Raw genomic sequence first — 13,033 nt, forward strand, 5'->3', positions numbered from 1 at the left:
GGCCCTCGCACGAAAACATACATCCCACACATTCAGTCATCCTCGGGGCGGAAGCTTAATACCTCCTCAGATATAGCGGAGGAGTTCCGCTCCTTCTATACAGGCCTTTATAACTTAAAAAGAATGGAACCTGGAGACCTCTCTCTAGAGAGCAGGCAGTCCCCCCAAACATATGTAGCTGCCTCAGGCATGCCATCACTACCAGATGAAGTAAGGGAAGAACTGGAAGAGCCCCTGACGGTCGAAGAACTGGGCGTGGCTCTGGCCTCCTCGAAACCGAAAAAGGCCCCTGGCCCTGATGGTTTAACCCCAGTTTATTACAAAACTTTCTTTGACATACTGTCAAAGCCCTTGATTTCTGCCCTTAACGCCCTCACGGAAGGGAATGCCTTCCCAATAGACACCCTTAGGGCATATATCTCTCTCATCCCGAAAGAGGGTAAAGACCCATCACTCTGTGGGAGCTACCGTCCAATCGCACTTCTTAATTCGGACCTTAAACTTTTTGCCAAGATTCTAGCTAATAGGCTGCTTCCCCACATACCAAATTTGATCCATAGAGACCAGGCAGGCTTTGTGCCACTACGTGAACCTAGAGACAACACGATTCGGGTCATCAACTTGATACATGCGGCAAAGACCTCCAAAAAGGCCCTTCTCCTGCTGTCAACCGACGCGGAGAAGGCCTTTGACCGCGTTGACTGGTCCTTTATCCGGGCAACCCTAGAACACATAGGTCTTCGCTCATCCATGTTACAATGGATACTCTCCTTGTATACCCACCCCACTGCGTCGGTGAGGGTCAACGAGACAAGATCGAATTTCTTTGATATCCGCAATGGTACCCGACAGGGCTGCCCCCTCTCCCCCCTGATCTTTATCCTGTCCCTGGAACCCCTACTATGCACAATAAGGGCGAACTCTGACATTAAAGGATACCCGAAACCTTCAGGTTCCCATAAGGTGGCCGCCTTCGCGGACGACCTTATTTTCTTCCTAACGGAACCACTTTCCTCTCTCCACAACCTGCTACAATCCCTCCAAGACTACGGTACCCTCTCCTCATTTCAGATTAACTTAACCAAATCTTCCATCCTCAACATAACGGTAGACACAGGAACTGCCCAACGTATACGCTCGACCTTTCCACTAAAATGGGCAACCAAGCTTATACGCTACTTGGGGGTTGACATTACGTCTGACCCAGCGGAACTATACTCAGCCAACTTTGACCCACTACTGATACGTCTTAAAACTGACCTACTGCACTGGCATTCCCTTACGCTGACGTGGTTCGGCAGATGTAGTGCCCTGAAGATGACTCTGTTACCAAGGGTGTTATACCTGCTTCAGGCAATCCCCATCCGACTGCCTCTGGCGTTTTTCAAGCGAATTGACTCCATGTTCCGGGCGTTTGTCTGGTCCCACCGCAAACCACGAACGCGACTTCAACTTCTCCACTTGGCAAAAAGCAGGGGTGGGGTAGGCTTGCCGGACATCAAGGCCTACTACAGAGCAGTCCATCTAACTAGGTTAGTAGACTGGCATTGCCATGCGGAGGCGAAACACTGGGTTGCAATGGAAGAGGAGGACTCCGGGGGTTTAGCTAAGAGCTGGCCTTGGATTGCAACATCACTACCCAAAGATATCATTGAACACCCCACTCTTGGCAGTACCTTAACGGTGACCAGAGATGCATTTAGACGCTCATCTGTATCCCCACAGCCGTCCCCTATGGTGCCGATTCTGGGTAACCCAGAGTTCTTACCTGGTTTGCAGAGCCCGCAATTTAAGCGACTCGCAATGAACACCAGGCTATGCTTACATGATTTCATGGACCCCAATGGCCAACTTTCCCTAAATGCCGGGACATTAGTAACAGACCCCCCCCTAGACTTCTGGAGCAACTTACAGCTGCGGAATTTTCTGCGCAGTTACCTGAGGAAACCGGGTATTACCCGCAAACTAACTGAATTTGAACTCATTTGTCATCGTGGAGAACCGATACGTCATTGCCTTTCACTGATATACTCATCCCTAACACAACCAGAGGAGGGATACGTACCCCCGTTTCTCACTAAATGGCAGGAGGAACTGGGAATCCAATTTACCGAGGTACAGAGACAAAAAATTCTCTACTTTGCCCAGAAATCCTCCATTGCGACTAGGGTGCAAGAAACCTGTTACAAAATCACGACACGCTGGTACAGGGTCCCCGCCATTCTACATCGCTTCTTCCCTCAGGTGTCCGGCCTTTGCTGGCGCTGTGGTTCTGAGGAGGGGACGATGTTACACATCTTTTGGTCATGTTCCAAACTTGCCCCTTTTTGGATAGAGGTGGCCCGCACAATCGGACATCTTACAGGTGTCTCCCTGGAGGGGAACCCGGCAGCCTGTTTGCTCCATCTGTCAGAACGACCCATCAAAAAATATAAGACCTCTCTCACCATCCAACTCCTGAATGCCGCAAAGGCATGTATTCCCTTGTGCTGGAAATCGGAGAGACCACCGGCGAAATCCCTGTGGTTTACGAAAGTGAATGAACTAAGGGACATGGAAGACCTTACGGCTACCCTACATAATAGGGAGGAGATCTTCAGGGAAACATGGAGACCCTGGCAACACTTTATATACACGGAAACATATCTTAAGGAAATGGCGCAACCTAATTAACTGATTGAACCGGTTATTCACCTCAGGCGGGGGTCAATACACCTCATATCTCATTATTTCATATTCTCTCACTTTCCGCACTCTTTCTCTCTCATACCTTAACCTCTCGTTCTCGCTCCCCTTCCTTTTCCCTCTCCCCTCCTTGCTCCCCCCCCCCCCACCATTTTGTTCTACTTCTTAATTTCCCCCAGGGGGTATTAATCTCTTTTTAACGCATTCTCAGACATGGGCTTCTTTATGGCCAGATACAAAGAAAATCCTGAAACCATTTACCTTTTCATGTAACCCCATGTCTGGGCTCCTTAGCCATTCAGCTCCCTACCCTACTACTTTTATTATTTTTTAAGAGAAAACACTATTTATCACTGAATGATGCAATCTAACACCTAAGGGAGCCAGTACCGAATCAAGCAACATAGATGATAGAGCACCTCCCAAGTCCTGTACTTTGACAGTAGTGTTTGGCTGGGATATAATCCCCACGAATTTTGATGGCGGTGCAAATGTCAGTTATCATGTATATTGACCTTATTGTTTCTCCTATCTTTGAACACTAACTCACTCTTGTATTTTGTATGCTTGGTTCTGACACTGCTATGTAAATTAATATGTAACTGGTTGTACCCACTCAGTGTGAAAATAAAAGAATTTAAAAAAAAAAAATAAAAAAACAGCAGTGACTAAATACCACCAAAAGAAAGCTCTATTTTTGTGAAAAAAATGATAAACATTTAATTTGGGTACAGTGTTGCACTTGTCATTCAAAGTGTAAGAACACTGAAAGCTGAAAATTGGTCTGGGCAGGAAGGGGGTTTAAGTGCCCAGTAAGTAAGTGGTTAACATGCAATTTATAACTTTTTTGAAATTTTTTTTGTGGATATTTTGTTGTTATTCTGTCTCTCACTGCTAAAATAAACCTACCATTAAAATGATAGACTGATAATTTCTTTGTCAGTGGGAAAACGTACAAAATCAGCATATACTTTTTTCTCTCACTGTATATTTAATTTTTTTTATAGGGTAACTATAGTTGCTTTTCAGAGAAAAGTTAAAGCAGAACTCAAGGAATACCAATAAATAATAAATGAATTACAAATAAGGAAGCTATTTTACCGATCAAATATTTTGTATGTCTGTCCTTCCAGTCTTAATATTTAGTTAAGTCATGCTGGCCATCAGTAATGAGCTCAGGTGGGTTTTGACACAAGTTTAAACTATACCTTGGGGGAGCTTGCAAGGCCGACAGCCAATCAAAAGCTGCAGAGTCATTTCCTGCCATGCAGTCCCTTATATACACACCCCCTGCATATGTGTAGCTGCAGGGTGGGGAATGGCTGCGCTGCATATGATTAGTTGCCGGCTTTGACAGTTTCTCAGCGGTAGAGCTTGGACAGGTTCAGACTTGTGTCCAAACCCACCTGAGCTCATCCCTACTGGCTAAAAACTAGTAGAATTCTGACTATTTCCTTTATTACCGAAGAAAAAGAATAAGCTATTGTGCTGACTGGAACCCAACCTTCCTTAAACGGGGCACATAAAAGGGTCAGGAGAACACCAGGTAAAATGGATGCAGCTCTTCTAATTAGGTCTTGAGATCCTAATGCACATATAAAAAAACAAACACAAAAGGGTGACTCCCATCTAGGTGTAGCAATTTATTAAAAACGCATAAAAGACAATTAAAATGCACTCACCAGATAAAAGTAGATCAAGGCTTGTCATAGACCCATATAGACCTCCATAGGATCACTGTGAGGCTGCAGAGCTCAGTGGGCATGTGGCTGGTGAAAGCAGACTTCTTTAAGGAATTGCAGCTGTCAGACTTCAGGCTTGGGACATAAGCATCAGCAGCTTCCAGAAGTGGCAAGATGGCTGCAGCTTAAGCAACTTAAGTATGCTTAGTTACATTTAAAGGAATAATTGTATACGTTGTGAAAACTGTCTGTCTTTCTTTTTATGAACTAAGTTATTTTATTTGTTTGACTAGCAGAATATATTCCTGTAGTATTTGCAGAAAATAAATGAAGGCTTAAAGGGACTATATACAAGATTTTAGTAATGAGAACAGTATCATTAGCAGTAATCAGCATGGATTTATGAAGAATCGCTCTTGCCAAACCAGTCTACTAACCTTCTATGAGGAGGTGAGTTGCCATCTAGATAAAGGAAGGCCCGTAGACGTGGTGTATCTGGATTTTGCAAAAGCATTTGACACTGTTCCCCATAAACGTTTACTGTACAAAATAAGGTCCGTTGGCATGGACCATAGGGTGAGTACATGGATTGAAAACTGGCTACAAGGGTGAGTTCAGAGGGTGGTGATAAATGGGGAGTACTCGGAATGGTCAGGGTGGAAAGTGGGGTCCCCCAGGGTTCTGTGCTGGGACCAATACTATTTATTTTGTTCATAAACGACCTGGAGGATGGGATAAACAGTTCAATCTCTATTTGCAGACGATACTAAGCTAAGCAAATACCTTCTCCGTAGGATGTGGAAACCTTGCAAAAAGATCTGAACAAATTAATGGGGTGGGCAACTACATGGCAGATGAGGTTCAATGTAGAAAAATGTAAAATAATGCATTTGGGTGACAAAAATATGAATGCCATCTATACACTGGGGGGAGAACCTCTGGGGGAATCTAGGATGGAAAAGGACCTGGAGGTCCTAGTAGATGATAGGCTCAGCAATGGCATGCAATGCCAAGCTGCTGCTAACAAAGCGAACAGAATATTGGCATGCATTAAAAAGGGGATCAACTCCAGAGATAAAACGATAATTCTCCCACTCTACAAGACTCTGGTCCGGCCGCACCTGGAGTATACTGTCCAGTTCTGGGCACCAGTCCTCAGGAAGGATGTACTGGAAATGGAGCGAGTACAGAGAAGGGCAACAAAGCTAATAAAGGGTCTGGAGGATCTTAGTTATGAGGAAAGGTTGCGAGCACTGAACGTATTCTCTCTGGAGAAGAGACGCTTGAGAGGGGATATGATTTCAATATACAAATACCGTACTGGTGACCCTACAATAGAAATAAAACTTTTTCGCAGAAGACAGTTTAACAAGACTCGTGGCCACTCATTAAAATTAGAAGAAAAGAGGTTTAACCTTAAACTACGTAGAGGGTTCTTTACTGTAAGAGCTGCAAGGATGTGGAATTCCCTTCCACAGGCGGTGGTCTCAGCGGGGAGCATTGATAGTTTCAAGAAACTATTAGATAAGCACCTAAATGAATGCAACATACAGGGATATACAATGTAATACTGACACATAATCACACATAGGTTGGACTTGTGCCTTTTTTCAGCCTCGCCTACTATGTAACTATGTAACTATGTAAGTGATTGTAAAGGTAAAATAATTTTTTTAAACCACAAACCTACCATACTTACCTGCTCTGTGCAATAGTTTTGCTCAGAGCAGCCCTGATCCTCCTGTTCTGGGGTCCCCACCGGTACTCCTGGTTCCCCCCGCTTCCGAGTGCCACCATAGCGAGCTGCTTGCAATGGGGGGCACTCGTGCGGGCTCAATCCCAAGCGGAGCTCTGTGTGTCCATTGGCACACATAGCATGGCTCGGCCCAGCCCCACACTTTCTCCTCAGACTGGGATTGACAGCCAATTGCTCCCACTGCTGCCTCCATGTCCACCGAGGAGAGAGAAGAGAGCCACTGCTCTTGGACACAGCGCTGGATCAGAGATCAGGCTCAAGTAAATATAAGGGGGACAGCGCTACTACCGTGCCATTGTCCTCCAGAGGATACTCAACTGTCGCTTCCACACCCACTCCAAGCTATGGGTCTCCCTAGAGAAATGCTTGGCGGGCAGGAATTTATGCTATGTACCATGGTTGCCCCGGGAACACAGAGGGCTGTCAGATACAACCTCCCCGTTGACAGCCAATGTGCTTTCAGTCTAGGACTGGATCAACTCACTTCTGAGAGTGGTCCCTCCTGTGTCCCTGTTGGCTCCGCTGGGCAGTTTCCTGTGGTTTCCTCATGGTGAGCAAATGGCCTTTTTTGGGCCCTGGGATGGCAACACCAATTGTGGTAAACTCATGAAAGATGGTAAGCTCTTGAGCTTTGACGCCCTGCAGGCTAGACATAAGGGCACACGAATGGAGTTTTGGAGGAATAGACAACTTCTTCATTTTTTTGAGATACATGGCCACTCAATCAGAGGCCTTTCCTCCCTCACACCATTTAAACACCTTTTTGTAAATGAAGAACCAATACCTCATATGGTATCTCAACTATACCGACTACTGGGCTCTGCCACACACGAGTCTAAGCCTGCTTATATTCGAGTGTGGGAAAGAGACTTGGGGCGTGAACTTACCGAAACCCAGTTAACCCACTTTTATCAGCTCACCCACTCGTGCTCTATTGACTCTAAAACCCAGGAAACAAACTATAAGATAATGTCCCGCTATGCCTTTAGACTTGGTCCGAGCTATGCTGGCGGGGCTGTGGGCACAGGGGTACACTTCTCCATATATGGTGGGAATGCCCCTTAAACCCTTTTGGGAAGATATCAAGGGCCAAATAAAAGGCATACTAGGACTCGACGTTCCTATATCCCGACTTACTTCCTCCTGCACATCCCTCCGATTCCAATCAGCCAATACAAAAAAAGTGCATTGCCTCACTTACTGAATGCGGCACAGTGCTTGCTTCCAACCTACTGGAAACAGCCCAGAGTTCCTACCTGGAGGAGTGGATTTGTCGGTATCTGGACACCCTGGATAGAATACGTTTCCGACCCTGGACACGTGCCCTCTAGCCTAGACATGGCTCTGTTAGAGTTGGCAGAACCATCCCTTAAAGCCTGTGTGTCACCAGGAACCTAGGGAACAGGGGGACATTCTTTGCTGTACAGCAGCTCTCGGAGTCCCGATGGGTCACCTATTCCTTTCAAGAACAGGGTGCTCAGTGTGGGCATGAAAAAGGCTCCTCACATTACTTCAGGTATGATCTGGTCATCTCCTCTTTCTCTCTTCTCTCTCTTATACCTTTGGAGGCTATTTAACCCCCCTCCCCCGGTGCCTGGCGCCAGCTAGGCGACTCTATTTTTACTAAGAAATTAATGATAGCACCCGCTGGCTTAGCGCCTGTGGTGGGGCTATCACGCAGAGGCTCTTCTATACCTTTTTTTTATATGCATACTAAATATGTTCACTGTGATTATTTCCAATGAGACTTCTCTAAATCCCTTAGGCTAATTTCACCCTGGGGTGGGCAGACGCCGGCGGTAAAACAACTCTATTTTTTAACAGCGCTTTACCGTCGTTTTAGAGGCGCTATTCGGCTGCTAGCGGGACGGTTTTAACCCCTGCTAGCGGCCGAAAAAGGGTTAAAACTGCCCCATTGTTTTCAATGGGTAGGGGTGCTTTAGGAGCGGTGTATACACTTTTTTGACCGCCCTGCAAGTGCACCGCTCCAGTGTGAAAGCACTCGGGCTTTCACACTTGAGAGACAGGTGAGGCTCTTTACAGGCGCTATGCAGGCGCTATTTTTAGTGCTGTAGCCCCTGTAAAGCTCCTTAGTGTGAAAGTAGCCTGACATGGGCAGCCCTTCGGCTATTTCGCAAAATATTCACCTGATATTTCCTTTCCTTTTCATTATTATTTTCTTGTTCAGTCTGATTGTATGTGATGTTTATGTGATGCGAGCCCATGTGGGGGAGCTGCTGAACACAGAAGGTTTTTTACCTTATTGCGGAGAATGCATTACGGTAAAAAAAGCTACTGTTTTTACAACCACCTTAATGGACAGAGATATCAGATCTGGCAGGGGGCTGATGCTGATAAAATTCACTGTGTTTTCTCGTGCCGGTGAAGCTGTTCCCATTTGTGTTGCTCAGCCTATTGCATTAGGATGTGCACCCCAAAGCTCAAACACACGTGCCTTTCTCTGCAACCTCAGCTGCACGGGACAGTGAATGAATGGGAAATGCTCTGTGCTGAGCAGCTTCCTGTTCATTCACAAATGGAAGCATAGTAAACAGTTACTATGCTTCAGTTATGAATGAACACAGTGAATGAGTGTGGTAATTTAGAAAAGGGCCATTAAATGATGTATTGACTTGCAGCTTTCTCCACTCTCCATCCTGAAACATCCCCCACAGTAGCAGAGGAGAGGAGGGAAGCCAGCAGCATTGCAGGTGGGGGAGGGGGAAGCCTGGTCAGTAGGGGGAATGTGCTCAGGCACACCCCCTGTGCACACCTATGGCTGTGCCTATACTCATGTAAATGTTGATGCTTCTGTGCAACATTTCTGCATTCTGGAAGTTTGTTGTATGCACATGTGTGGGTAATCGCCAATGCACAGGGGTATGGGAGTTTACACGACTACAGGGATGTGAAGCCATTCAATTTCCTGGTCAACTGTATGCCCCACTTGTGGCACCTCGGGTGCCAGAAAACACCATTAATGTTACACTAAACATGTTTTAAAAGTGCATGAAGACTAAAAGGTTTTCTGCTTAAAATAAACATGCATTTAAAATGCATTTGACATATGTATTCCTGCTCTACATATTTTTTTTTCTAGGTCTGACTCAGAAAGATACGTAACTGTAGATTAGCTTGACCACCTGGCAACTAAAATTCAGCAATGCCAGCCTTCAAATTCTCTCAGTACAGTTTTACTTTAACCACTTGCCACCCGCCCACCAAGAAATGACGGCTGGGCGGTTCTCGTTCTGGGAGGATGTCATATGACCGCCCTCCAGAACGACGTCACGCATCGAGGCGATCGGTGGTGTGGTGTGTCAGTCTGACAAACCGCTCCACCAATCTCGGTAAAGAGCCTCTGACGGAGGCTCTTTGCCGCGTGATCAGCCGTGTCCAATCATGGCTGATCACGATGTAAACAGGAAGAGCCGTTGATCGGCTTTTCCTCACTCGTGTCTGAGAGACGCGAGTAGAGGAGAGCCGATCGGCTGCTCTCCTGATGGGGAGGGTTTGTGCTAATTGTTTATCAGCGCAGCCCTCCCTCGGATGCCCACCCAGGACCACCAGGATGCCGCCAGGACCACCAGGGATTGCAACCACACTGGACCACCAGGTATGCCACCCTAGACCACCAGGGAAATGCCAATCGGTGCCCATCCCCAATGCCTGCCAGTGCCATCAGTGATGCCTATCAATGTCATCTATCAGTGCCGCATATCAGTGCCCAGCAGTGCCGCCTATCAGTGCCCAGCAGTGCCACCCATAAGTACCCATCAGTGCAGCCTTTCAGTGCCCATCAGTATCGCCTATCAGTGCCACCCATGAGTGCCCATCAGTGCCGCCTATCAATGCCCATCAGTACTGCATATCAGTGCCACCTACCAGTGCCCATCAGTGCTGCCTATCAGTGCACATCAGTGAAGGAGAAAACTTATTTACAAAATTTTATAACGGAAACTGAAGAAAAACTTTTTTTTTTCAAAATGTTAAGTCTTTTTTATTATTTGTTTAGCAAAAAAAAAAATGCAGAGCTGATCAAATACCACCAAAAGAAAGCTCTATTTGTGGGAACAAAATGATAAAAATTCTGTTTGGGTACAGTGTAACATGACCGCGCAATTGTCATTTAAACAGCGACAGCACTGAAAGCTCAAAATTGGCTTGGGCAGGAAGGGCGTGTAAGTGCCTGGTATTGAAGTAGTTAAAAAGACATTATAAGTAAGCGCACCTTTCATTTACAAAATTAGCCTTAAAATGTTTGTCGTTACACTGCCTCTGGAAGTATCTGTTAAATTAACCCAAATAGTTATCTGAACATTGGCCTCTAAATCTGTCTTGGCACAAAAAAGTGCACGCAGGAGTCTGCTGTTCTGTTCCCACAGTCATATTATTACTGCCGGAGTCACAGAGCAGCCATAACGTATTGTACCTGAGGGCTGTTTGAGCAATTAAAAGGATTTGACTAGCCATTTACTTTCACTAGAAATGAGCCCATGTGATTCTCCGCAGTACAGTGTGACCTCATTGCTCTGGAATGTGGGGCCTTTTTCTTCTCTAGTTTATGAATGCTTTGTAAGGGTCTGCTAATTGCCAACCTTCACCATACGGCTTCTTTTTACCCTATAAAACGAGTGTTCTGGCATGTCTGTATCTCAGTTTAGGTGTGACCGTTGGACATCCATAGCTGTATCCAGTTTGCACTTTGTTTCTGTGAATCTATGTATAAGCAAATTGCTTATAAAAATCTAAAATGTGCTGTTTGTGTATGTATTAAAACTTTTACTATATGAAAATAAGACCCGAAAAAGAACTACGGTCTAATTATAATATATATATATATATATATATATATATATATATATATATATATATATATATATATATATATATGCTCTTAAAATCACAAATGCTCTAGGAAATATGCCTACAGGTATTCTTTAGCACAAAGTAAACTTTCCTATTGGATAAAGTGAGTACTCCAGATGTAAGCAACAAAATAGGAGTTAAATATCCTGGTTACATACCCAGTGCCATAGTGGATCTCATATCGGCATATCTCTTTAACGTTATTGCATGCTTTACATTCCAAAGTCCAGCTTCAGGTTGGGGACACCCCTTTTCAACTAAAGTATCCCCCCTTTCCCTAAATCACCACCACAATCTTTGTTACAACTTTTTTGTATACAATTTTGGAGCAGTTTGTCATGTGACGTCCTGAGGTCCTCCCTCAGCAGGTGGTCCTCTATGGTGGAAAGGACATCCTTAATTAGTGATAGGTACTGAAGTGTTCTCCTGTGAGAGATCAGGGCAGCTTGATGATCCACCCCCAGGAAGAGTGTTCTTGCTGCTCTGGGCTCATGGGGTGGGTTTGATGATGTTGGGTGTCACTCAACCTGAAGAGGAGCAGGGACTGAGACCTGAGGGATGAGGAGTCACTCTGGCTGATAGCTGAATGTGCCTGCTCCCTAAGAACCTGTTTTCTCTTAGGATCGAATAATACAAACATTTTTGTTTTAAATACATATTGAAGATATATACTGTAGCCAGTTTAGACATTAAAGTGGAAGAAATGCCCAAGTCTAAGGCAGCCCACAGATGTTGCGATTTTTGCAAGAAAGAAAATTGCTCAATACTGACTGAGTTTATTGGGAAATCCTTCTCGCTAAGCTTTTGTGTTCTCCTGGAGGGGGAATGCAGGGAGCTGTCCCTGCCAGGAGAACACAGTGATTTTTGCTAGCGGCTAAAGCCGCTGCCAATAATTGCATGTGCAAATCCAGCATGCTGGTTGTATCCAAGTCCATCGATGGATCGATTTGGGTACAGTCAGTCTGCCCAGAGATGGTTCAGATTTCGGCCGGTCCCTTCTGAACTGGACAAGATTCCAACCATCTATGGCCAGCTTAACTCTTAAAAATGTTCCCTCCCCTCCTGCTTCCACCCACCTTGCCTTATGGCTGGGAATTCAGAGATCTGTGATGTCCCCCTAGGCTTCCATAACCCAGCACGTTGTCGGCACTCCCTCCGCTGCACCAATTGCTCACTGACACAGGGGAGCCGGAGTTTTTTTTTTTTGCAGAAGTACAGTGGTGCCATTATTCTTAATGGCACCCCCATGCAGTACCATGCACTTTGGTGATTAAAAAATGGGTCAGGCACTTCTTTTGCACACCTCTCACCCATCAAAATAATGGGTTGCCCTAAACACGATACGCAGAATGTGCAAATAAGAAAGCTGCTTAAAAATTGAAAATTTTGCAAAAGCTCTGTAAAAGCTGTCCACACTGTCCTCATAAAAGCTGATATTAATGGTATATTACGATGATAGTGCACGTCCCTTTAATAAAAGTTGACTTGTGTTTTCTGGGCTTTGGTTCCTACCCTGTATAAGGTCGTGGACTCCCAGAGGTTTTTCTATACCCAATTAACCAGGTCATTTAACCATGTTTGGATAGACAGTTGATACTTCCGTATACAGATTCTTACAGGTCAATGTGGTTTCTGTATTTAATGCCGTACCCCTCTGTGGATATTTTTGGAGCTTTTCGGTGCAGTGACTTGGAACGACAATTGTATGGAGTCAATGTTTTTATTGCTATCTGTTGCAATCCCCTAAATAGAAATGAAAAAAAAAAAAAGATGACTTGGTGCTGAAAGAAATGTCTGATAAATATGATGCATAATTATGAGAATTAAAAAAATAATCTTTGTTGTTCATTATCAGATTGAACAGATGAGGGGGGAACTGTTTCAAGAACGTGCTGCCAAGCAAGATCTGGAGTGTGATAAAATATCCTTGGAAAGACAGGTAACATTTTATTTTTTTATAAGTATTTTTATTTTGTTGCATACTTGGGCTAAAAAAAAATCAAATTACATTTCTCATGAGTGTATTGCAGTGCTGAATTTT

General features: G+C 44.9%; 1 protein-coding gene across 3 annotated transcripts in view; it reads left to right on the forward strand.

Moving 5' to 3' along the window:
• The window catches only part of CGNL1 (cingulin like 1), a 155,648-nt gene that overhangs the window by 131,192 nt on the left and 11,423 nt on the right, over positions 1-13,033 (forward strand). For all 3 annotated transcript variants that reach the window (XM_073618802.1, XM_073618800.1, XM_073618801.1), the window contains exon 15: positions 12,848-12,931. In XM_073618802.1, coding sequence (XP_073474903.1) covers positions 12,848-12,931 — 84 coding nt within the window. The remainder of the gene's footprint in view (positions 1-12,847; positions 12,932-13,033) is intronic.

The sequence above is a fragment of the Aquarana catesbeiana genome, linkage group LG03 (genome assembly GCF_042186555.1).
Source record: "Aquarana catesbeiana isolate 2022-GZ linkage group LG03, ASM4218655v1, whole genome shotgun sequence".
NCBI lineage: Eukaryota > Metazoa > Chordata > Amphibia > Anura > Ranidae > Aquarana > Aquarana catesbeiana.